Here is a 24367-nt window from a genome sequence, read left to right as displayed (position 1 = left end):
ATAATGTTTTTTTTTTTAAATCAAAATAAGATGATTGGTAGGTCTCTCATTTAGAAATTATCTTTAGTTTAGTAATGTTTTCTTAGCCTACCTCAATTCTGACTTGTGTGCTGAGTCCGACACCTGGACTTCTGTGTGCGTGCTGCAGTGGCTATGTGGCAAGCTCAGAAGAGCACGGAATTCTGCATGCATCAGTTAGTGTTTTCGGTAGAGCACTTTTACAAGCGTTGATTGGGATACTGCGTTTATTTTTGCCGGGGTTATCAATCTAAATTAATGCACTGACTAATAAAGTAAATTGTTAAAACTCAAACTTTACATTTTACAGGGGCACAGCAGATTTATACTGGGGCACGTGCCCCAGTAAAAAGGGTCTAACGACGCCCATCTAATATCCTAATAAACATGTAATGTAGTAATAGATTCCAGTAGTCACTCTAAATCAAAGTGTCAATTTTTCTTACAAACTGTTGTTGGGCAATGTTGCATATCGTGGTGTGCAGTAGCTAACTGTAAACATTCATTGACTGACTTTATCAATGAATAGTGCGGACATTTCTCTATTAAGGACGATGATACAATGGTTATAATTAATCTAAATAATATCGTACATTATTTTTCAACATGTTTATTTACGTTTTTGAACCTGATTTGCATATTACTATTCGAATACGCCAATAAAACAACAGAACCAGTGCGACGCATTCAACCAAGCAGTGAATTGCTTGGGATTGCACCATCTACCGCTGCTTCACAGCTGTCAAGAGAGCCAAACATTAGACTGTGCTACTATTAGAAAGAAAGGAGGTTCCGGTATTGTAATGGATGTTATATTTTCTTAAATAAAAAAATGAGTATTCCCATTAAACATTGATATACACAGAACTTAATATATATTTTAATAATTTGAATTACTGCTCATTTATATCAGATTCTTCTTAACGTGTAACTATAGCGATATTTAAACCACCTAAATATGGAATGGGCCGGTCGGTTGCTATGCTGTGTTACTAGGTTCCCAGGCTGACCGTGCTGCTGAAGAATGATAGGAAAAATGTTAACGGCCTGAAAAATACAAATAGATTAGAAAAAAACGTTTCCTTACCGACCGACGACAATCAAAATGTCTGGTATACGAAGGATAAACGGAAAATATCCATCCATGAGCCCTGCTGTTAGGTAACATCGATGTATTGTACTGTAAAATAATGCGATGCAGTAATAACCTTAGCTAGCTACAGTAGCTAACGTGCTAGCAGACTAGTAGAGCTAAGCTAGTGCAATTGTTCAGTTTGTTGATGCGTTCTGTGTTGATGGTTGTTGACCTAGCCTAGCTACTGGCTAGCAATGAGCTTGTACGAGCTACACAGAAAGAGATGGACCACTTTACGTTTAATATTAGCTAGCTATCTTCGATGCAGATAATTTTGTATCAATATCTGGTTAAAACGACTGATTAAAAACGGTTGGGAATTGTTCAAATTCGTTCTACAAGAATCATTTCATTGCGGATTGTACTATAAGCAAATCACCGATGGTTGGTGGAATCAGGTAGCGACAGCTAACTCAGCTGGATACAGTGTAATGTGTTTTCCCTGTCCCCAGCTGCTCTCGTCTTCGGCAAGTGCAGGCTCTGCTCAGTGATGGAAGTGATGTCACGCCAGACGGCATCTTGTGCTCTCTGGGTAAACAACGTTAACTAACTTGACATACTGCTGGTCAGGCTTTCACATGTAAATGACCCGTGATTATCCTATTTCAATGACAATGTTCTTCGTTTTGCAGGTATTGATAGCAGGTATAATGGAGGGTGTAGTGAACTGGCCAACTATCTATTCTACGGACTATATAAAAAGAACCACCTGAATATGGAAAATATTCTGGAAGAGTTTCCAGAAGAAGTTCTCGATGGTGCGTTGCAAAGCCTTTGACATTTTTGTATACATTGAAATCAGTTAACTTGTACACAAGGTCATTGAATCTGTGCTTGGTTCCCAGACGTGATAGTACTGATCAAGGCCGACAGTGTTCACCTGTACTGCAACCCCGTGAACTACAGCTACCTGCTGGCCTACATCTCCCACTGGAGGAACCTCCATCTCCACTGCATGACGGAGGCAGAGGTCACTCATCCTCTCACTTCCTGGCACTCTTTCACGCCAATACAGGAGTGCACATAGTGTTAATAGTTAGCAGTGCCTTGGGTGTTGTGTGGAGTGCAGTCTGACCTGCCCCCCCCCCTCCCTCTCCCCCTCCTGTGCAGTATGAGGATGAGGAGGCCGCAGAGGAGTTCAAGATCTCCAGCTTTGTGAGCATGGTGCAGGACTGCAGCCGGATCGGAGTGCCGTACAGTTCCCGGGGTAGGCTGGAGTCTTCCGGAGTTACCTGTGTTATTACTGTTCATACTTGTTTTATAACTTCCTGGTGTCAAAGCTATTACTGGTGTTATCACTATAACTGGTGTTGTAATTATTACTGGTGTTGTTACTGGTGTTTTTACTGTTGCTTATAATCATTCTGATTGGCCCCTGAACTGTATTTACAGTGTAATTACCGTGACAACTGCCTGGTAACTGAATTGGCCCTGGTTTTGTTGCAGGACACATCCAGAAGTTTGACATGTTCATGATGGAGAAGTGGCCCATCATACAGGCCTTTGCTCTGGATGGGATTGGAGGCGGAAGCTTTTTCACCATGAAATATAAGGTACAGGGTGTACACAGAGACAAGGGTAGCATTGGTCCGGGTTGTGGACCAATCATTACATTTACATTACATGTATTCATTTAGCAGACGCTTTTATCCAAAGCGACTTCCAAGAGAGAGCTTTACAAAGTGCATAGGTCACTGATAATAACAACAAGATAGCCCCAAAACATTGCGAGTTGCCCAAAACATGAAGCATATATTGTGAACAACCAAAATAAGTGCCAAAGGGAAGAACCATAAGAGCATGTAGTTGAACGAGTTACAATTAAACAACATGAGCACTATAAGTGCAAGTGTACCTGTGGAAAAACAAGCAACAATAAAAACAATATATCACAGCGAGTACAAAAATGTAACTCAGTTACCACTAACCACAAGAGCAACAAGTCTCTAAGCAAGAGTCATTGTGATCCTTGAGGAAACTAACATTGGGTCAAGCAAACCATTCCTAAGTACCGTTGTATTCCCGTAACAAGTGCGTCTTGAGCCTTTTCTTGAAGGTGTAGAGACAGTCAGCGTCTCAATCATGTTCTTTTCTCCATCTTCCAGCCATGTTTACTGTAGTTCAGTGGTAGAGCATGGGGATGGGCATAGCTCTGTCGGAGAGTGGTACATTATCTCCTGACTCGTTAGAAAAGAGCCCCCCCTGTAGACAGGTAGAGGTAGTGCATGGTCCTGGAGGTTTCTGTGCTTGCAGTTTCAGCTGACTGTGTCTGTGGATTCTCCTGTCACCCAGCTCATGGACATGAGTGAGAAGTTGTGGCAGATCTACACCAGACTGGATGCAGTCTCCCTGGAGACCCTCCTGACAGAGGTGACACCACACACACTTCTCTCGTGTTTCTCGCGAGCAAACTAGTACAAACAACACCAAAGTCAATATTTCCCACATTTGAAACGTTTCAGTTCTGTTACTGTGACGTTATAAAAAACAAAAACAAATAAAAAAAACAACCTTGTTGAGTCCTAGTGCAATTTGAAGATCGTCGACATGAAACCTTTTTTTAGGTTTAGGCTGAGATAGGATGTGGCCAGAAATAAGATGGCGTGTGCTCTGTGTTTTTGCAGGACCTGGTCAACTTTGAGAAACAGTGGAGCAGCTTCTTCTCCAGCTTGGATGTGGAGAGCCACCTGTCTATCCTGGAGCTGTCTGAGTCCCAGGCCGGGGAGGTACCACACCTCCACACACCCACACCAGGTCCACCCTGACGATGACACGTGACCCCAGAGTACCTCTGGGAGTGGAGGGGTCATGTGACACCTCTACAGTGTACCTGTGGACGTGAGGGGTCATGTGACCACTCTACAGAGTACCTGTGGACGAGAGGGGTCATGTGACCACTCTACAGAGTACCTGTGGACCAGAGGGGTCATATGACCACTCTACATAGTACCTGTGGACGTGAGGGGTCATGTGACCACTCTACAGAGTACCTGTGGACGAGAGGGGTCATGTGACCACTCTACAGAGTACCTGTGAACGTGAGGGGTCATGTGACCACTCTACAGAGTACCTGTGGACGTGAGGGGTCATGTGACCACTCTACAGAGTACCTGTGGACGAGAGGGGTCATGTGACCACTCTACAGAGTACCTGTGAACGTGAGGGGTCATGTGACCACTCTACAGAGTACCTGTGAACGTGAGGGGTCATGTGACCACTCTACAGAGTACCTGTGGACGAGAGGGGTCATGTGACCACTCTACAGAGTACCTGCGAACGTGAGGGGTCATGTGACCACTCTACAGAGTACCTGTGGACGAGAAGGGTCATGTGACCACTACAGAGTACCTGTGGACGAGAAGGGTCATGTGACCACTACAGAGTACCTGTGGACAAGAAGGGTCATGTGACCACTACAGAGTACCTGTGGACGAGTGGGGTCATGTGACCACTCTACATAGTACCTGTGGACCAGAGGGGTCATATGACCACTCTACAGAGTACCTGTGGGAGGGGAGTTTTTTGGGGATAGGGGAGTATTAATGTGACAGACCCACAACTTACAGAACACTCACAATGTCTCCTCTCTGATCCCCAGGCGTTCCGTAGCTACTTCTCCCATGGCCTGATCTCCAGCAACATAGCAGACACCAGGTAGGGCTCCTCTATCTCCAGCAACATAGCAGACACCAGGTAGGGTTCATCTATCTCCAGCAACATAGCAGACACCAGGTAGGGCTCCTCTATCTCCAGCAACATAGCAGACACCAGGTAGGGCTCCTCTATCTCCAGCAACATAGCAGACACCAGGTAGGGCTCCTCTATCTCCAGCAACATAGCAGACACCAGGTAGGGCTCCTCTATCTCCAGCAACATAGCAGACACCAGGTAGGGATCCTCTATCTCCAGCAACATAGCAGACACCAGGTAGGGTTCATCTATCTCCAGCAACATAGCAGACACCAGGTAGGGATCCTCTATCTCCAGCAACATAGCAGACACCAGGTAGGGCTCCTCTATCTCCAGCAACATAGCAGACACCAGGTAGGGTTCATCTATCTACAGCAACATAGCAGACACCAGGTAGGGTTCCTCTATCTCCAGCAACATAGCAGACACCAGGTAGGGCTCCTCTATCTCCAGTAACATAGCAGACACCAGGTAGGGCTCCTCTATCTCCAGTAACATAGCAGACACCAGGTAGGGATCCTCTATCTCCGGTAACATAGCAGACACCAGGTAGGGTTCATCTATCTCCAGCAACATAGCAGACACCAGGTAGGGCTCCTCTATCTCCAGCAACATAGCAGACACCAGGTAGGGCTCCTCTATCTCCAGCAACATAGCAGACACCAGGTAGGGTTCATCTATCTCCAGCAACATAGCAGACACCAGGTAGGGCACCTCTATCTCCAGTAACATAGCAGACACCAGGTAGGGATCCTCTATCTCCAGTAACATAGCAGACACCAGGTAGGGTTCATCTATCTCCAGCAACATAGCAGACACCAGGTAGGGATCCTCTATCTCCAGCAACATAGCAGACACCAGGTAGGGATCCTCTATCTCCAGCAACATAGCAGACACCAGGTAGGGTTCATCTATCTCCAGCAACATAGCAGACACCAGGTAGGGCTCCTCTATCTCCAGCAACATAGCAGACACCAGGTAGGGTTCATCTATCTCCAGCAACATAGCAGACACCAGGTAGGGTTCATCTATCTCCAGCAACATAGCAGACACCAGGTAGGGTTCATCTATCTCCAGCAACATAGCAGACACCAGGTAGGGATCCTCTATCTCCAGTAACATAGCAGACACCAGGTAGGGATCCTCTATCTCCAGCAACATAGCAGACACCAGGTAGGGCTCCTCTATCTCCAGTAACATAGCAGACACCAGGTAGGGATCCTCTATCTCCGGTAACATAGCAGACACCAGGTAGGGTTCATCTATCTCCAGCAACATAGCAGACACCAGGTAGGGCTCCTCTATCTCCAGCAACATAGCAGACACCAGGTAGGGCTCCTCTATCTCCAGCAACATAGCAGACACCAGGTAGGGCTCCTCTATCTCCAGCAACATAGCAGACACCAGGTAGGGATCCTCTATCTCCAGCAACATAGCAGACACCAGGTAGGGTTCATCTATCTCCAGCAACATAGCAGACACCAGGTAGGGCACCTCTATCTCCAGTAACATAGCAGACACCAGGTAGGGATCCTCTATCTCCAGTAACATAGCAGACACCAGGTAGGGTTCATCTATCTCCAGCAACATAGCAGACACCAGGTAGGGATCCTCTATCTCCAGCAACATAGCAGACACCAGGTAGGGATCCTCTATCTCCAGCAACATAGCAGACACCAGGTAGGGTTCATCTATCTCCAGCAACATAGCAGACACCAGGTAGGGCTCCTCTATCTCCAGCAACATAGCAGACACCAGGTAGGGTTCATCTATCTCCAGCAACATAGCAGACACCAGGTAGGGTTCATCTATCTCCAGCAACATAGCAGACACCAGGTAGGGTTCATCTATCTCCAGCAACATAGCAGACACCAGGTAGGGCTCCTCTATCTCCAGCAACATAGCAGACACCAGGTAGGGCTCCTCTATCTCCAGCAACATAGCAGACATGCTGTTCTCTTCCTGTGTGTATGTCATGGTGTTATGCCTGTGTGTGTGTTCCAGCCACAGCCGGCAGCCCCTGGTGTTGTTCGGAGGCCACTCCTCCAGGGAGAGTGTGGAGAGCTACTGCTTCAGCTTCCCGTCAGACGGCCACCAGGTCCGCAACACGGGCCCCGCGGGCTCCACGGCGCGCCACATGGTGAGCAGCACGCACGCCCCCCCCCCGGCGGCCTGGCCGACACACGCTCACTCTGCTGTCTGGTTTACCCCTCTCTGTCCCCGTCCCCCCGTCCCCCCCCCCCAGGTCCTGCAGTGCGTGGCTCCCAGGGCCCCCCTCGCCTGCTCTCGCACTTACTTCTTTGGCTCCACACACACGCCATACCTGGGTAACCCTCTCTTGCTTTTTGGCCCGTGCCATTTCTTTCTCTCGCAATTGCGTTCATGCGCGACGGTGCGCGCCCGGGGCCTCCCAGTGTTAACGTGCTGTCTCCTGCAGGGAAGGACGGCGCGCTGCAGCCCAAGGCGGAGCTGCTGTAAGTACTCCGTCTGTGGGGGGCCACCTGCTCGGGGGGGCCGTGGAGGCCGAGGAGAGCCCCCCGGGATCCGGTCTGCCACGGCAGAGCCAGGTGTATTTGAAATGCATTGCTTGGCTCTGCACATGCAGCAGATGTGATGTGTTTGTTTGCTCCAGGCTTCTGTCCCAGATCTACTGTGCCGCGGTGCGCGCCGTGCTGGCCGCCATCCGGACGTACTGCTGCTCCTCCAGCACTGACAAGGTGGCCGCACACACTCACACTGTAATTCACTGAGCACACGCATCTGTCTGGGGGGTCAGGTGGCTGAGCGGTTAGGGAGTCGGGCTATAAATCAAAAGGTTGTTGGATCGATTCCCCGGCCATGCCAAATGACGTCGTGTCCTTGGGCAAGGCACTTCAGCCTACTTTCCTCGGGGAGAATGTCCCTGTACTTACTGTAAGTCGCTCTGGATAAGAGCATCTGCTAAATGACTAAATGCAAAATGTATCTAGAGCAACACACGCATAGATCATATAGAAAAGCACAATAATCAAGGACCAGAAGGGCATAGTTCTAACAGGTGGTCAAAGTCAAGAAACTGTATTTCCCAGACACAGTACAAAGTAACCATACATCATCTACCAGGTACACTGAAACAATAATGATATTTCATCCACAGTGCAACAATAACATGTCTTCATTTTGTGCAGTAAAAACTTCAGATCTTAAGTGCAATAAACACATATTGTGGGCAGTCTCTAATGACAGTGGAACAATGGGATCTTAAATACAATACACGTTTGCTGGTACAGTCACTGTTGCCATTAGCGTGCACTGCTAACTGAAAAAGACGTGTTGTTTCCAGGCGCAGGTTGTGGCAGAGCAAGCCTTCCTCCAGGCCCTGGACTCCCTGAACATACCCCAGTACAGAAGCTCTCTCAGGTCTTCCTCCTCTCTGTCTCTCAGACAACACAGCCTCATCACCTCACAGTGTCTCAGACAACACAGCCTCATCACCTCTCTGTCTCTCAGACAAGGCAGACTGTTTATAGTGAATAGCCAAAAACAAAGATAGCAATTAGCTAACAGATGTTCGTCATTATAGGCAAGGGCAGATGGAGACAATCACAGTAAGAATACAATATGTGAATGATTAATTGCATATAAAGACATATCAGATAATACCCAATTGCTCTGAAAGTACCAAGTCACTGAAGGGAATAGTTAAGACAAGTTCAGGACAAAATCAACGTATTTATTACATATGTAAGGTGCAGGTGTCTGATCCACTCAAGTTGAGTATCACAGAAGAATGGACAATGAATACAGGAAATCAAGGGAGTTAAATGGTATCACAATATGGGAGGATAAAAGATGATTAGCATAGCCTTTGCAGGCACTGAAAAAGAACAATCTGTGCTAGATAGCTTTTGTTGAGGTCTTTAGAGAGGGCTCCTAGAAATGGCCTTGACGTTCCTTCTATTTTCCTCATTCAAAGTTGCATGGCGTTCTACATTTTGGAATAGTTGTGACCTCTGACTTACATTAGTGACACAGGCCTTTCCTAGTCACATCTTACAAAGACCAAACTTATGGCTCTGCAGGCATAAGAAACCAGCATAATGACAGTTTATCAATGATATAAGAAACATAATGAATAGGCATATTTCTCTCCTGGACATAACCAAGGGTTATGTGCTCATGAGCCTAATATAGTAAGGTATAGATCAAACATTATTGATCACCTTCAGAACATTTCAAACAGTATAAAAAGTAATAAAGTAATCATTATCTTTAGTTGTTAACTGATCAATGGTCTGTCAAAGGACAGACATGTTCACATACAACATACACGCAGGTATTAATAGAATAGCTGATCTACTGATTGTAATGAACATAAGCTCATACGAAATCCCTGATTTCCTAAGAGATAACTGGATGTCCTGTTTTGACTTCCTCAGATCAAGAAGGGTGTTTAGCATCCAGGCTGTGAACAACGAAGGAGGGTGAGTCCTGGCTCATGTCTGAGTCCAGCCGTCTGGATCTGGACTGCATGGAAGTGTTGTGTTCAGACTGACCCCAGGTACTGGATGTCCAGCCACGAGCACTGACGGTCACGTCTTCTCCTTTCAGACCTGTCCCCCTAAGTGACGGACAAAGCCGGTTCCTGATCAAAACTGTAAGTTCTTTAGACGGGACTGCATCCGTACTGTCTGAGCGTACCGAGTGTGGAGCACTGTGTTGAACGTGACAAAGGGGGTTGGTATTGAGGTACATTTGGGTACGGGTACATTTTTTAAACGAGTGAGAGTTATGAGAGATCCCTGTCTCCTGCCAGGCTTCCATGACGGTGTACGACATCCCAGACCTGCAACGCTGCGGAGGAAACCTGGGATCTGTAGTCTTCTCTGAGTCCTTCCTGGACTCTCGCATCAACATCCAGGAGAAAGGCAAGACATCCCTGTAACCCTGGTCATAGCTTCAGTGTCCAGTTACTCTAGTGTCCTGTTACTCCAGTGTCCTGTTACTCCAGTGTCCTGTTACTCCAGTGTCCTGTTACTCTAGTGTCCTGTTACTCCAGTGTCCTGTTACTCCAGTGTCCTGTTACTCCAGTGTCCTGTTACTCCAGTGTCCTGTTACTCCAGTGTCCTGTTACTCCAGTGTCCTGTTACTCCAGTGTCCTGTTACTCCAGTGTCCTGTTACTCCAGTGTGTACTCCCAATGCTTGTGTTCTCCTGTAGATGGCAGTAATGCTTGTGTTCTCCTGTAGATGGCAGTAATGCTTGTGTTCTCCTGTAGATGGCAGTGTGTGCTCAGACAGCTGCTACAGCATCCTGACGACCACGGTGCCTCGCTACAACTGCTGGCTGGTAAGAGGCTTAATGTGTTGCAAATATAAAATAACTAAGCTGACTATAAACCAGTTTGCGCTCGTCTAATATTGCGTGATAGCAACATGAATATTGAATGAATCATGTATAACGGTGTGTGCACACCCCGTGTCTGACAGTGTTGTTGTGGTCCTCAGGTGGAGTCGGATGTGAAGCACTCTGAACAAGCCCAGCTCCTGCTGCAGGTCTGCTCTGCTCTGACACCGTGCATGGGTTATGGCTAGCCAGCATGGGGGGTCTAGCTGTGTGTGGATGTTATTCCGGAATGTTGTGTCTCTTAATATTTGTGTGTGTGTGTGTGTGTGTGTGTGTGTGTGTGTGCGTATGTGTGTGTTTGTGACCCAGGGAGACGAGAGCACCTGTCTGGGCAGCCGTCTGACCGGAGCAGATCCAGCATATGTGTTCTCCTGCAGCCAGCTGTCCAGCCCTGAGGAAGGTACCAGTCATGTTACACTAATGTTATACATGTTATACTACTTTAATATCAGCCAGCTGTCCATCCCTGAAGAAGGCACCAGTCATGTTATACTAATGTTATACATGTTATGCTACTTTAATATCAGCCAGCTGTCCATCCCTGAAGAAGGCACCAGTCATGTTATACTAATGTTATACATGTTATACTACTTTAATATCAGCCAGCTGTCCATCCCTGAGGAAGGCACCAGTCATGTTATACTAATGTTATACATGTTATACTACTTTAATATCAGCCAGCTGTCCATCCCTGAGGAAGGCACCAGTCATGTTATACTAATGTTATACATGTTATACTACTTTAATATCAGCCAGCTGTCCATCCCTGAGGAAGGCACCATTCATGTTATACTAATGTTATACATGTTATACTACTTTAATATCAGCCAGCTGTCCCTCCCTGAGGAAGGCACCAGTCATGTTATTCACATGTTATTCAGCTGTGTGTGGACTATGTTCTGCTTGTAGGAAAGATCAGCTTCTTCTCTGAGGGCCTTCTCTTCGTCCATCCTCAGTACGGCAGCATCACCCTGGCCAAGACCTTCATCAGCACCATCAAATTCTACCACGTGGTACGCTTTGCTGTCATGCTGGAACATGGTATTTTCTACCATGGTGTGTCTTTAATGTTTGTGATGTGTGTGTGTGTAATGGTGTTGTGTGTGTAATGCTGTGTAATGTGTGTAATGCTTTGTAATGTGTGTGTGTGTGTTGCAGGACTCGAGCACGGTGGCCTCGCTCTTTGTGGAGTACGAGAGCGCTCTGCTGCCTCACCTTCCCTTCCCTCTGCACAGTGACGACTGCTGTCTGGTCTTCTCCCTGGAGCCCAGGACCAAGGGCCACAAGGACTTCTACTCCAAGGTGAGGGCCGCTGTCAGGCCTCCTGTCTGGGTCTCCTACATGTATGGACTGGAGTAGGGCTTTCCTCAAGGATATGCAGCCAATGGGAAACTAGCCAGCCAGGGGGATGCAAGGACATGCCACCCTGGTGAAAAGGTTTGTCCGTACAAGCCCAAATGTGGTGGCTTCTGGCACGTTCTAAAGTCAGTGTTTTGCATTTTCATGTTCACTATCATCTGAGTCCATGCCCAGCTCAAAGTGCCCTGCTGGGCTGCTTCTCAGTGCATCTCCTTCTCCTTCAAACTGGACCCTGTTGTACATTACGGTGCTGAATTGACATGCCTTGTTAACTTACTATAAATATTTGAAACAACAACCCGTTAAACCCTAGCCTAAACGTTGGTTCGTCCACTTGAATTCTTGTGTATCGGCACATTTCAGGTCTGGCAGTTTCATGCTACAGCACGAGTTAGCTAGCTAACTAGCTTAGCTCATAAGTGAATTGGCAGCAGAAACAGCTGAATATTTGTCTCAAAATTCCATACGTAAATCCATCATACCTATGAACACAAATTTAAGGCTTGTGTTTCTCTAACATCATGCTCGCATCGTTTTGAAGTGGGGGCTAGTGGTCATAAAATGTACACAGGTAACACATCGGAACTGAGTTAGCAAGCTCGGGTGTGGAGAAAATGAGTAGTTGCTATGGAAGCGCAGGTGTGGAAGTGAGCAAGTCATGTGGGGGTGTCTGAGCGGATGTGTTGTGCTGCAGGTGCTGTCAGTGTGGCAGGGCTGCGACGCTGCTCTGAAGCTGCTGCAGGTGGAGAGAGATCAGCTCACCTGTGAGGAGAGGAACATGTGAGAGGACCGGCCGGCACACATACACACTGTCTGACACACACACACTGTCTGACACACACACACACACACACACTGTCTGACTCATACACACTGTCTGACACACACACACACACACACACTGTCTGACACATACACACTGTCTGACACACACACACTGTCTGATACACACACACTGTCTGACACATACACACTGTCTGACACACACACACACACACTGTCTGACACACACACACTGTCTGATACACACACACTGTCTGACACACACACACACACACACTGTCTGACACACACACACACACACTGTCTGACACACACACACACACACACTGTCTGACACACAAACACACACACACACTGTCTGACACACACACACACACTGTCTGCAACACACACACACACTGTCTGGCACACTGTGTAATTATGGTCACACATGTTGCAGGCACTCCAGACTGCAGAGGCTCCATGACAGTCACGCCCCCCCGGTAGCCAAGCGCAGAGGAAGCCTCAAGACCTCACACTCTGAAGCCCCAGAGCAGGACATGTGAGGACCCATTCATACCTGGTTGTTTTCACAGGATATCAGTGGGGATTCTATAATGAACGACAGATCCTAGCTGGTTGTGGGTAATGTAGACTGACCTGCGTTGCCCTTCAGGTTCCTTCAGCACTTTGCCCTGAGCAGTGTCGGTCAGGAGCCCATACAGAAGGACCACCTGGGGGCGCTGTTCCCCACTGCTGAGCCCCGGAACTCACTCACTGGCCAGGGGGACAAGGTGAGCTCATAGTCTGACCTGTTTAAACATGACTGGAGTCTGACCAGTTTAAACTAGGGCTGGGAAAGTTAAGGCGTTAATATTAGCAATTCATTTGAAATGTTTAACGCATACAAAATGAGTCAGCGCTATTAACGCAATACCTTTTTTGCGTCTATTACAAACACGATACGCCTCAGTTTGAACCACTTCCTGTTATAGCGGCTGTCGTGAGTGCCGGTGCCAAGTCACCCTGCATGATGGAGAAACAACGGTGGAGTTTTAGTAGGAAAGTTTACATTTAAAAAGTATCCGGATGGCAATTTGGACAAAATTAAAGTGGTGTGTACAATTTGCAAAGCCGCATTCAAATACCATAGAAGCAATTTGTCTTTCGTTTATCATATTAAAGCAAAACACCTGGGCATTATTGACGTTACTAGCGAGGCTATAGGACGGCCTTGCCAATCCACGTTACTTCTTTTGGACCATTGTCTGAAGTTCTAAGATGATCCAGTATTTTTGATAACCTTCAGGGATTAAACTTTAAATATTCAACGTGCACTTAAACACTTTGTTGTTTATAAAGTTGCTGCATATATTTGGTGGGAATGACTATTCAGTAGCTCCCAGGAGAGACTGTTTACAGTTCACGAGATGTCATACATTTACATGTATTCATTTAGCAGACGCTTTTATCCAAACGACTTCCAAGAGAGAGCTTTACAAAGTGCATAGGTCACTTATAATAACAACAAGATAGCCCCAACAAGGTAGCCAAAACAAGAAGCATACATTGTGAACAACCCAAAAATAAGTGCCAAAGGGAAGAACCATAAGAGCATGTAGTTAAGCAAGTTACAATTAAACAACATTAATCTCTAAGTGCAAGTGTACCTGTAGAAAAAGATGAACTAAAATAGAATATTTTGCAGCGAATACAACAGTTTAAATCAGTTGCCACTAACCAACAAGAGCAACAAGTCTCTAAGCAAGAGTCATTGTGATCCTTGAGGAAACTAGCAATGGGTTCAGCAAACCATTCCTAAGTACTGTTGTACTCCCGGAACAAGTGCGTCTTGAGCCTTCTCTTGAAGGTGGAGAGACAGTCTGTCTCTCTGATGGAGGTGGGGAGTTGATTCCACCACTGGGGGGCCAGCAGGGAGAAGAGCTTGTGTTGGGACCGGTTGGTCTTGAGCGGTGGGACCACCAGGCGGTTGTCTGAGGAAGATAAAATGTTCTATTTAAAGTTTACTTAATTGTGTTAATTGATTTAATTCAGTGTTTTACATGATGATAACAAGCTAGGGGGAAATGCGAGTCACTAAACATGACTGGAGTCTGACCAGTTTAAACATGACTTTAGTCTGACCAGTTTAAACATGACTGGAGTCTAACCAGTTTAAACATGACTGGAGTCTGACCAGTTTAAACATGACTGGAGTCTAACCAGTTTAAACATGACTGGAGTCTGACCAGTTTAAACATGACTGGAGTCTGACCAGTTTAAACTAGGGCTGGGAAAGGAATCCATGTCTGACCAGTGGGGGTCTCTGTCCCTAGGTGGTCATAACCATTCTAACTGGACTCCCAGGCAGCCACAAGAACCGTCTGAGCAACTACCTGGTCCACCTGAGCCAGGAGTGTGGGAGGTAGGAGGCCACCCTGCCTGTTCCACAGGTCCTGCAGGGAACACTACAGTACTTTAATGACACTTTATTCATGTAGCACACGCTTTTATTGCAACATAGAAATAGTTTTTTTTAAATACAACAGAAAAGTGCATAGTTCTAATAATATATAATACACTGAATTTTTTAATAATAATTATGGTGGTTTCAGTCAATGAATGATCTGTATTTGTGACGCAGTACAGTTATCAGTAGCCCATCTCAGCTACCTGGCATAGTGCAGCAGCAGTAACGGGTTGTGACGGCTGGTGTGTTGTGTCACCAGGTGGGTGGTGTACCAACCAGGCCCAGACAGCAGTGTGTCCTTCTCCGCTCCGCACCTCCACAGCTTCCTGTCCAACCTCCTGCAGAGCCAGAGAGGGACTGAGGGCAAGCCCCGCCTACTGCTGCTCACCCCGGGGTAAGACCACGCCCCCACCTTATCATACAAAACAGCAGCTCTGTCTCTAGCAGGCAGTGTTAGCCTGTTGGATGCTGTGTCTAACTAGCAGTGTTAGCCTGTTGGATGCTCTGTCTAACTAGCAGTGTTAGCCTGTTGGATGCTCTGTCTAACTAGCAGTGTTAGCCTGTTGGATGCTGTGTCTAACTAGCAGTGTTAGCCTGTTAAATGCAGTGTCTAACTAGCAGTGTTAGCCTGTTGGATGCTCTGTCTAACTAGCAGTGTTAGCCTGTTGGATGCTCTGTCTAACTAGCAGTGTTAGCCTGTTGGATGCCCTGTCTAACTAGCAGTGTTAGCCTGTTGGATGCTGTGTCTAACTAGCAGTGTTAGCCTGTTGGATGCTCTGTCTAACTAGCAGTGTTAGCCTGTTGGATGCTCTGTCTAACTAGCAGTGTTAGCCTGTTGGATGCTGTGTCTAACTAGCAGTGTTAGCCTGTTAAATGCAGTGTCTAACTAGCAGTGTTAGCCTGTTGGATGCTCTGTCTAACTAGCAGTGTTAGCCTGTTGGATGCTCTGTCTAACTAGCAGTGTTAGCCTGTTGGATGCTCTGTCTAACTAGCAGTGTTAGCCTGTTGGATGCTGTGTCTAACTAGCAGTGTTAGCCTGTTGAATGCTCTGTCTAACTAGCAGTGTTAGCCTGTTGAATGCTCTGTCTAACTAGCAGTGTTAGCCTGTTGGATGCTGTGTCTCTAGCTAACATGGTGCCATGGAGATGATGGTCCCTGTTCTGCTGTCTCTCCAGATACACAGATGTTTTGGAGGTGGTCCAGGCCGTTCTTTCTCATCCCGACCCAGTGGTCCGGGCATGCTTCTCCATCGGGGCAGTTACAGCCTGCGTTGACCCCCTCAGTTCCTTCATGGAGCACAGGTGAGCCTCCTTTCTCTCCTTATACTGTCCTCCACCTGCCTCCTCTGTCTTCCCCGAGAGCTGTTGTCTTGGAATACGTTGCTTGTTTGGTTACGTGTGTGAGAAAAATCATGGGTAATGTAGTGCGAAGTCCAGTTAGTTGGTTTAGGTTAGGCTACATAGCGTACATAACATTTTTGCATTCGATTTAGACAGCGTCTCTCCTCAGGAGAAGGAAAACATTCCGTAAAATTTTAGCTAGACCACAGATAATATGAACGTGTTCACCGTTCAAATTCATTATTTGTCATTAAGTTGCGTTCAGTTCATCGTTCTCATAAAATGAACGTGTTCAATGAACGCGTTCTTTTGAACTCGTTCATGCACAGCACTGGCTGTGGAGACAGATGCTCTCCTCTCCAGTCTCTCCCTGTTGTCTGGGTTTAAGATGTTCGGCTCCCTGTAGCCAGATCAGCCCTGCCTGGCTGTTTATGTGTTGTGATACAGTGCACATGGTGTTGCTGGGTGTGGGCCATTTACCTCATCTAAACACTCTAAATATTAACATCAAATGTTTATGAAATATCCGAACGGATTAAAATGTTGTTTTACAGCTCCTTCAAATGCAAGTCATGATGGCTTCCCAGAAATGGTGTGGATCTTGTTCTAGGAACAGTGAGATTGTATAGTTAGGATTGAGACAGTAGTACACATTAGTAACCTGAATATTGCTCCACACAAACTTGTTTTACTGCCAATAAACTTAAGGGCTATTCACACTATGATGTGGCTCTAGGGCTAAACTGTAAAACAGTAAAGAACACCATGACTGCATAACCAGGGTTGTTGTCTGTGTCTGTTGAATGATGCTGGTGTTCACAATGCTTCTATTAAGTGGCAAGGAAGTGAAATGATGTAGCTCAAATAAACATGTAAAGTGAAGTGTACATGTCCTCACCTAGAAGCCCAGTTCTGTGTGTGCAGCACTGTGTGCTCTCTCACTGGGAGATGTGTCCTGTGCAGGAGGGGAAACCCAACAAATACAGAATATCAAAATGTAAAACAGAATAACCTGTGATGACGGCATAAACCGCCTCCTGACACACTTCTACCAGGGTAAAGGACTGTCTTATCATAGTCCCTCTACCAGGGTAAAGGACTGGCTTGGTTTAGTAAACTGACTGGCTAGTGGCGGCCAAGCGTTGAAAGTAGAATCTCTTTTTGATCCTTCGATGTCGGCTCTTCCTATCATTTTGAAGCAGAATTCAGTAAGCGTGAATGTTCACCTTCACCCACTAATAGGGAACGTGAGCTGGGTTTAAACCGTCGCGAGACAGGTTCGTTTTACCCTACTGACGATGTGTTGTTGCAGTAGAAAATCCTGCTGATGTGACTGACGGTGTCTCCCCTCCCTGTAGGTATGCGTTCCCCAAACTGCTGGAGCAATGCAGCCAAGGTGAGTCTCCTCTGCCGTCCTCCCCCGTCCTGCTGCTGATCTGGATCCGATCGAAGAGCAGTCCTGCTAATCCCCTTTGCTGTTCCCTTGTGTCTCAGGCGTAGTGAGTACTGTTGTGTTCACGGGCCTGACGTCGGAACAGAAACACCCTCTCCTGCTGTACGTTCAGCAGCTCGTGCGCTCGGCTAATCCCAGCGCTGCCTTCATCCTCGCCCAAGGAGGTGCCGTCACCCGGTACGTTCACAGAGAATACACCTGGAATATACACTGGACACCTTGATTGTAGGTGTGTAAACCTTGAATATGGGTGTAAGCACCTGGATTATTGGTGTGTACATCTGGATTATTGGCGTGTACATCTGGATTATTGGTGTGCACATCTGGATTATTGGTGTGTACATCTGGATTATAGATCTGGATTATAGGTGTGTACATCTGGATTATAGATGTGTACATCTGGATTATAGGTGTGTGCACCTGGATTATTGGTGTGTACATCTGGATTATAGATGTGTACATCTGGATTATAGGTGTGTACATCTGGATTCTAGTTGTGTATGTAATAGGGTGATTTAATAAACAATTTTAAAAGTGTTAAAGATCAAAGGGATCATAATTTAATTTGATTCATAAGAGTAAATGTAAAATGTTTAATATAGAAAATGCTGTTTGAGAACATTTTTATATGAAGGCTACCTGTTAAAGATTTCAGATCTGTGATCTGTTGGTTTAACTCTTTTGAGAGATCTGTTGGTTTAACCCTTTTGAGAGATCTGTTGGTTTAGCCTTTTTTGAGGGAACTGGTCTGTGATTGGTTGATTGTGTTTGCGAGGTTGGAAGTGGGAGCGCTTAGCAAGATGCTTCATTCTCTGTGTAGCTACCGGAGAGAAAACAGCATCGTTGTATGAGTTGATCATTTATATCTCGCATTTCCAGGCTATAACATGTACATCTGGATTATAGGTGTGTATATCTGGATTATAGGTCTGTAAACCTGGAATATACTGTAGGTGTATACACCTGAAATACAGGTGTATGCATCTGGATTATACCTGGCTCTCCTCTGCATATTGCTCCTGATTTGTACCCTGAGGAGCTGTTCCATTGTGCGTTTCTCTTGTTTCCAGGAACGAGGACGTGAAGCTGATCCTGTCTGAAAGCAGCTTCTCTGAGGCTCAGATGCTGAGAGCTCGATATCTGCTCTTCCCTGGCTGGTGAGGTCCTCCGTCGCCTCTGCTCAACCAACCTCTCCTCTGTCCATCCAACCTCTCCTCTGTGCATCCAACCTCTCCTCTGCTCAACCAACCTCTCCTCTGTCCATCCAACTTCTCTTCTGTCCATCCAACTTCTCTTCTGTCCATCCAACTTCTCCTCTGTCCATCCAACCTGTCCTCTGTCCATCCAACCTCTCCTCTGTCCATCCAACCTCTCCTCTGTCCATCCAACCTCTCCTCTGTCCATCCAACCTCTCCTCTGTCCATCCAACTTCTCCTCTGTCCATCCAACCTGTCCTCTGTCCATCCAACCTCTCCTCTGTTCATTGAACGACAGCTCAGCCCAGCTCAGTGTAGAGGGGTGCATGTGTCCAGAGAGTCCCAGAGAGTGTCTCCTGTTGCATCAGCTGCTGCCTCCAGGCAGCCCAGTAACAAGCTGTTGCCATGTCCACAGCCTCTCCCTGGAGGCTGTCTCACAGCAGGCCTCAGGGCTCAGCCTAGCTTGAACTGCTGCTAAGCCTGCATACACGGCGAGGGCTGCCCTTGGATTTCAACATGTTTTCACTGCTAATTTTAAACTACTGTTGTATCAAAGGGATAGGGCTGGTGTGTCTTTACACTCAGTGGAGTGTGTGTGTGTGTGTTCCAGGTGTAAGGGGAGGTTCAGTTCAGGCTCTGGCTCCATGTCCATGACCCAGCAGTGTGTGGCGTTCGTGCGTCCCCTGGAGAGGACTGTGTTCTTGGCCCGCTGCAGAGGTACACCCCCCCCCCCCTCTCTCTCCTCCAGCCTGGCTGTTCTCACGAGCACAAGACACCACTACAGCTGTCATGTTCCGGGCCCCTCAAGCATCTAGCAAACTACAGTGTCAAAAACATAACACAGGTACACGGTTAAATCACAGACTCCTTTCTTTGTTTTATGTTTTGTTTTTCACCTCAGAGTTAAAGTCTTCCCTGAGACCCAACCCCTTCAGAGGAAACATCTACAACATCCTGGGGAAAGTCCGATTCTCTGGTAGGAACATCCATGCAGCAACAAAAACATGTTTGTCTGAATAATGATCTCATTATGATGAGGCAAATGGCTTTTAGGATTTTAAATATGTGTGTGGTCTGCCTCTGGTTTATGTAGCATTGTTAAATGTACTGTACTATGTTTGACCTGTTCTTGCGTTTCCCAGTTTTGGGAATTATTAGAGCAAAGTTTGCCTCCAAGGCAAGCAACACTGACTGACGGTAGGAGAGAGATTTACCACAGTGTCTGTAAGTGTTGTGTCTTTAGAGTTCAGCCCACAGTGGCTTGTTAGTTCACCTAGTTTGCACTCCTTCATTTGAGACTTCCTGTCTTGTTGCATGAGGACTGACTAGACTGGCTGTTTCTGGATGGCTGGTTCTGGATGGCTGATTCTAGATGACTGGTCATGAATGTGGCACGAGTGGATGGCTGGTTCTGGATGACCGATCCTGGATGGCTGGTTCTGGATGACCGATCCTGGATGGCTGGTTCTGGATGACCAATCCTGGATGGCTGGTCCTGTGTGACTGGTCCTGGATGGTTGGTTTTAGGGGGCTGGTTCTTAGTGACTGGTCCTGGATGGCTGGTCCTGGATGACTGCTCCTGGATGGCTGGTTCTTGGTGGCTGCTCCTGGATAGCTGGTTCTTGGTGACTGGTCCTGGATGGCTGTTACTTGGTGGCTGGTCCTGGATGGCTGATTCTTGGTGGCTGCTCCTGGATGTGTTATGAGTGGGTGGCTGGTCCTGGATTGCTGGTTCTTGGTGGCTGCTCCTGGATGTGTTATGAGTGGGTGGCTGGTACTGGATGACTGGTTCTTGGTGGCTGGTCCTGGATGTGTTATGTGTGGGTGGCTGGTCCTGGATGACTGGTTCTGGGTGGCTGGTCCTGGATGACTGGTCCTGGATGACTGGTCTGGTCTGGTGTGTGATTTTATCCATCGCATTCCCTTAGTGTTTGGTGGATTTCAGTTCTCTGGCATCACATTGTTAAGTCTAGTCTGTCTGGTTATTATTGATTTCTCCAGTTCAGTCAGGGTACATGATACATCCAGTTGTGTTGCATCTCTTCCGTTGACCTGTTTTGAGTTTTCAAACACTTCTTCTGTGTTTGTGGTGCACCTGAGCTGTGGGAGTGAGCAGGGCTGTGTGTGAGCCCTGGACGCCTGAGCAGCATGCAGTGGTGGGAGGAGCCGCTGGCTCTCTGCTGAGCAGGCAGTGACCCACCTCCCCACGTGCCCCTCCTGCAGACTCCGAGAAGGTGATGGAGGTGAGCTACAGCGCTGTGACCGGGACGCTGAGCATCACCCCCCAGCAGAGCGCCAGCCACAGCGACCTGCCGCCACAGCACCAGGAGCCAACCGGCTGCCTCCTGCTCTTCTCAGGGGTGGGGCTTACTCAGGAGGGCCTGAAGGATTGGCTGCGTCTGTGTGTCAAGCAGGTACAGTCCCGCCCCCTCCAAAACAGTGAAATGCCTTTCGAACGAGTCGTCGTTAAACAAACATAACTATGACACACAAACGTAAAAACAATACACAGGACCATCTGGCCGAGGAATCAGATGGCGATTCGAAACGCAGTCGCCCCAAACAGCGTCTCCCAGCTTCTGATACAGTCTGGCCTCAACATGCTTCTTAAATACCCCCGAACAGCTCTCAGTCATTATCCATCTCCTCAACCATTGAGCAGCAGCCCTGAACATTTTATCGATGACTTAGACAGCTATAATGACGGTAAAGCAACGTCTTCCTTCGTGTGACCTATCATAAAGTAATAAACCCCCTGTTTCGTTTACTGCTAGTGGTGAGTGTCTTCTGTCTTTCCCACAGACCCCCTGTTAGCTTCATATAACACAGGCCCTCCAGGACATTCTATACAAACAGATCATCAAACAACGAATTTGACAAACTAAATAATACAGTACACGGCCCTTCCTGGAAGACACACCACAGGGCAGGGTCACATGACCGTGTTCTACATGTTCTCATTTAGCAGACTGGCTGGCAGCTTTTAGCCGAAGAGACATGTATACGTTTCTCGAAAGTACATCAGAAAATCCAGGATCTGAAATGCATAGTTGGTAACAGGATTTCAGTGGTCAGAGTCATGGGTGCCCTGGGCTTGTAATCTCCTACCATACACAGTCTCAGCTTGGTTTGTGTTTCAGAAGGAGGTGAGGAAGATGAAGAAGACTCACAGCAGCCTGACTCCCCAGGAGATCAACGCCATCCACGTGAGTCTTTCCTAAACCCAACCCTACCCCTAACCCCAACACTAACCCCAACCATAAGTCTATTACTGTAGGTGTTTACAGCAGGTCTATATTTACATTTATTGCCGATGCTTTTATGTAAGGCATAGTGCAACAAAAAGGAGAGTTCAGCAGAAGTACCAAGGATCAGCGGGGCATAGTGGTACCAGTATTCAGATGCTAGCAGGCCCATGTTATCTCCTGTGTGTGCGTGTGTGTGCGTGTGCGCGTGTGCGCGTGTGTGTGCGTGTGTGTGTGCTCAGGTGAGAAGACACCTGGAGCCTCTGCCTCCGGGATACTTCTACAACGGGCACCAGTACGTCGACATCTTTGGAGAGAAAATGAACTGCCATCCTCGTATCCTTGCAGCGTTTTAGCATCTTTAAACTTCTGTTCATGGCTGTTTACTATCCCTGAACTGGTCTGGTCAGCATGCTGTCTCTGTCTGTAGTCACTCTGTCTGTGGTCACTCCTCTGTCTGTGGTCAGCCTGTCTGTAGTCACTCTGTCTGTGGTCAGTCTGTCTGTGGTCAGCCTGTCTGTGGTCACTCTGTCTGTGGTCACTCTGTCTGTAGTCACTCTGTCTGTGGTCACTCTGTCTGTAGTCACTCTGTCTGTGGTCAGCCTGTCTGTGGTCAGCCTGTCTGTGGTCACTCTGTCTGTGGTCAGCCTGTCTGTGGTCACTCTGTCTGTGGTCACTCTGTCTGTGGTCACTCTGTCTGTAGTCACTCTGTCTGTGGTCAGTCTGTCTGTGGTCAGTCTGTCTGTAGTCACTCTGTCTGTGGTCACTCCTCTGTCTGTGGTCAGCCTGTCTGTAGTCACTCTGTCTGTGGTCAGTCTGTCTGTGGTCAGCCTGTCTGTGGTCACTCTGTCTGTGGTCACTCTGTCTGTGGTCACTCCGTCTGTGGTCACTCCGTCTGTGGTCAGTCTGTCTGTGGTCAGCCTGTCTGTGGTCAGTCTGTCTGTGGTCAGTCTGTCTGTGGTCAGTCTGTCTGTAGTCACTCTGTCTGTGGTCAGTCTGTCTGTGGTCAGTCTGTCTGTGGTCAGTCTGTCTTTGGGTGTGGGGTGTGTAGTCACTCAGCAGGTTGTGTACCTTACATGGATCCGTGTTCAGGTATGGAGGAGTTCATCAATGACTACATCACAGAGGCCAACCAGGAGATCGAGATGTTCAACCAGCAGCTGGAGCAGCAGAGGCTGGGGGACCTGTTCGATCCATAGGCTGGTCCAGGGGGGTGGAAGGGGGGGGGGGGGGTCAGAGGTGGGGGGGGGGGGTTAGCCACCATACACTCTCCACTAAGATGGTTGTTGTTGTGGGTGGGAGGATACAGGTCCAAATGCCCTTCTCAACCTGAGCCGCCCTGGGCACCCAGCCAGCCAGCCAGGCACCCAGCCATCCAGGCAGAGCCCCATCCAGGCAGAGCCCCATCCAGGCAGAGCCCCATCCAGGCAGAGCCCCATCCAGGCAGAGCCCCATCCAGGCAGAGCCCCATCCAGGCAGAGCCCCAGCCACACCATCTGATGGGTGCTCTGTTTACTGTAATTGGACAATTAAAGGCTCTATTCCTGGAGAGGCATGTGGGCCATGTGATCCTGGAGGGCCCAGGGGAGGGGTCCGGTGACACCCTCGCCCCAGCCCACCTGTCTGCTGCTCTGAGAGGTGGGGGGGGGGGGGGGGGGGCAGCCTGATGAGAGGGTGTGGGGGGCAGCCTGATGAGAGGGTGTGGGGGGGGCAGTCTGATGAGAGGGTGTGGGGGGGGCAGTCTGATGAGAGGGTGTGGGGGGGGGGGGAAGTCTGATGAGAGGGTGTGGGGGGGGCAGTCTGATGAGAGGGTGTGGGGGGGGCAGTCTGATGAGAGGGTGTGGGGGGGCAGTAGTAGATGTTTTCTGGGGCTTGTCTTCTCTAGGTGTCCTCTGTGAAACTGTGCTACGGTAGAAGCAGTCACATGACTGGCATCTCTCTGCATGTCTTAATGAATCCTAACAGCCTCCTCGCAGAATGGGGGCAGCAGTGTTATCCAGCGTCAAATGAGCATCTCTCCTTTGACTAGAGGGGCCACCCGGGCTGGCCACCTGTAATTTGTTACTACGATGTTGGGCGCGTGTGTCGGATGGGCCTCCTGCTCCCGGAGCTGGTGAGGGTCCATGTGAACCACACCACCACATCCCAAATTCCAGGTTCCTGACCCTGTTTGGGACCTGGGGAGTAGAACACTGCTGGTCCTGTCTGTCCGTCCAGGCAGTAGAGCCCGCTGTGTGGGACGAGCCGCACTGTCCTGCGCTAGGTGTGTTCATGTTAGTGTGACCCAGCAGGTCACTCATGGCGGCGCGGGGAGG

At 48.0% G+C, this 24367-nt stretch overlaps 1 protein-coding gene across 2 annotated transcripts; it reads left to right on the top strand.

Moving 5' to 3' along the window:
- Positions 1–1005: 1005 nt before the first annotated feature.
- dnaaf9 (dynein axonemal assembly factor 9) lies at positions 1006–23271 on the top strand. Of its 2 annotated transcripts, none has more exons than XM_084673642.1 (37): positions 1006–1179; positions 1606–1685; positions 1786–1911; positions 1999–2123; positions 2264–2360; positions 2600–2706; positions 3446–3523; positions 3778–3879; positions 4752–4807; positions 6848–6983; positions 7089–7170; positions 7281–7317; positions 7476–7560; positions 8166–8242; positions 9262–9306; positions 9434–9479; positions 9639–9750; positions 10100–10170; positions 10329–10376; positions 10537–10627; positions 11137–11240; positions 11386–11529; positions 12281–12366; positions 12809–12910; positions 13025–13142; positions 14685–14773; positions 15078–15212; positions 15994–16119; positions 17517–17554; positions 17653–17788; positions 18682–18768; positions 19418–19524; positions 19709–19783; positions 21031–21221; positions 21948–22013; positions 22295–22388; positions 23145–23271. In XM_084673642.1, the coding sequence occupies exons 1-37, from the start codon at positions 1124–1126 to the stop codon at positions 23249–23251; spliced, it is 3462 nt and encodes a 1153-aa protein (XP_084529768.1). In that variant the 5' UTR covers positions 1006–1123; the 3' UTR covers positions 23252–23271. The 2 variants fall into 2 exon arrangements, with proteins under 2 accessions (XP_084529768.1, XP_084529759.1); XM_084673633.1 differs by having other exon boundaries at positions 3407–3523.
- Positions 23272–24367: the final 1096 nt, after the last annotated feature.

Source organism: Hypomesus nipponensis, chromosome 3, assembly GCF_054491055.1.
Source record: "Hypomesus nipponensis isolate SF chromosome 3, ASM5449105v1, whole genome shotgun sequence".
Lineage (NCBI taxonomy): Eukaryota > Metazoa > Chordata > Actinopteri > Osmeriformes > Osmeridae > Hypomesus > Hypomesus nipponensis.
This window is presented reverse-complemented; position numbering and strand designations above follow the sequence as displayed.

Coding starts and splice junctions, on each gene's coding strand:
- dnaaf9 (XM_084673633.1), top strand. CDS start 1,124: ATGTCTGGTATACGAAGGATAAACGGAAAATATCCATCCATGAGCCCT. Junction 1,686..1,785: donor CGGCATCTTGTGCTCTCTGG/GTAAACAACGTT, acceptor TTCGTTTTGCAG/GTATTGATAGCAGGTATAAT. Junction 12,911..13,024: donor GAAGCCCCAGAGCAGGACAT/GTGAGGACCCAT, acceptor GTTGCCCTTCAG/GTTCCTTCAGCACTTTGCCC.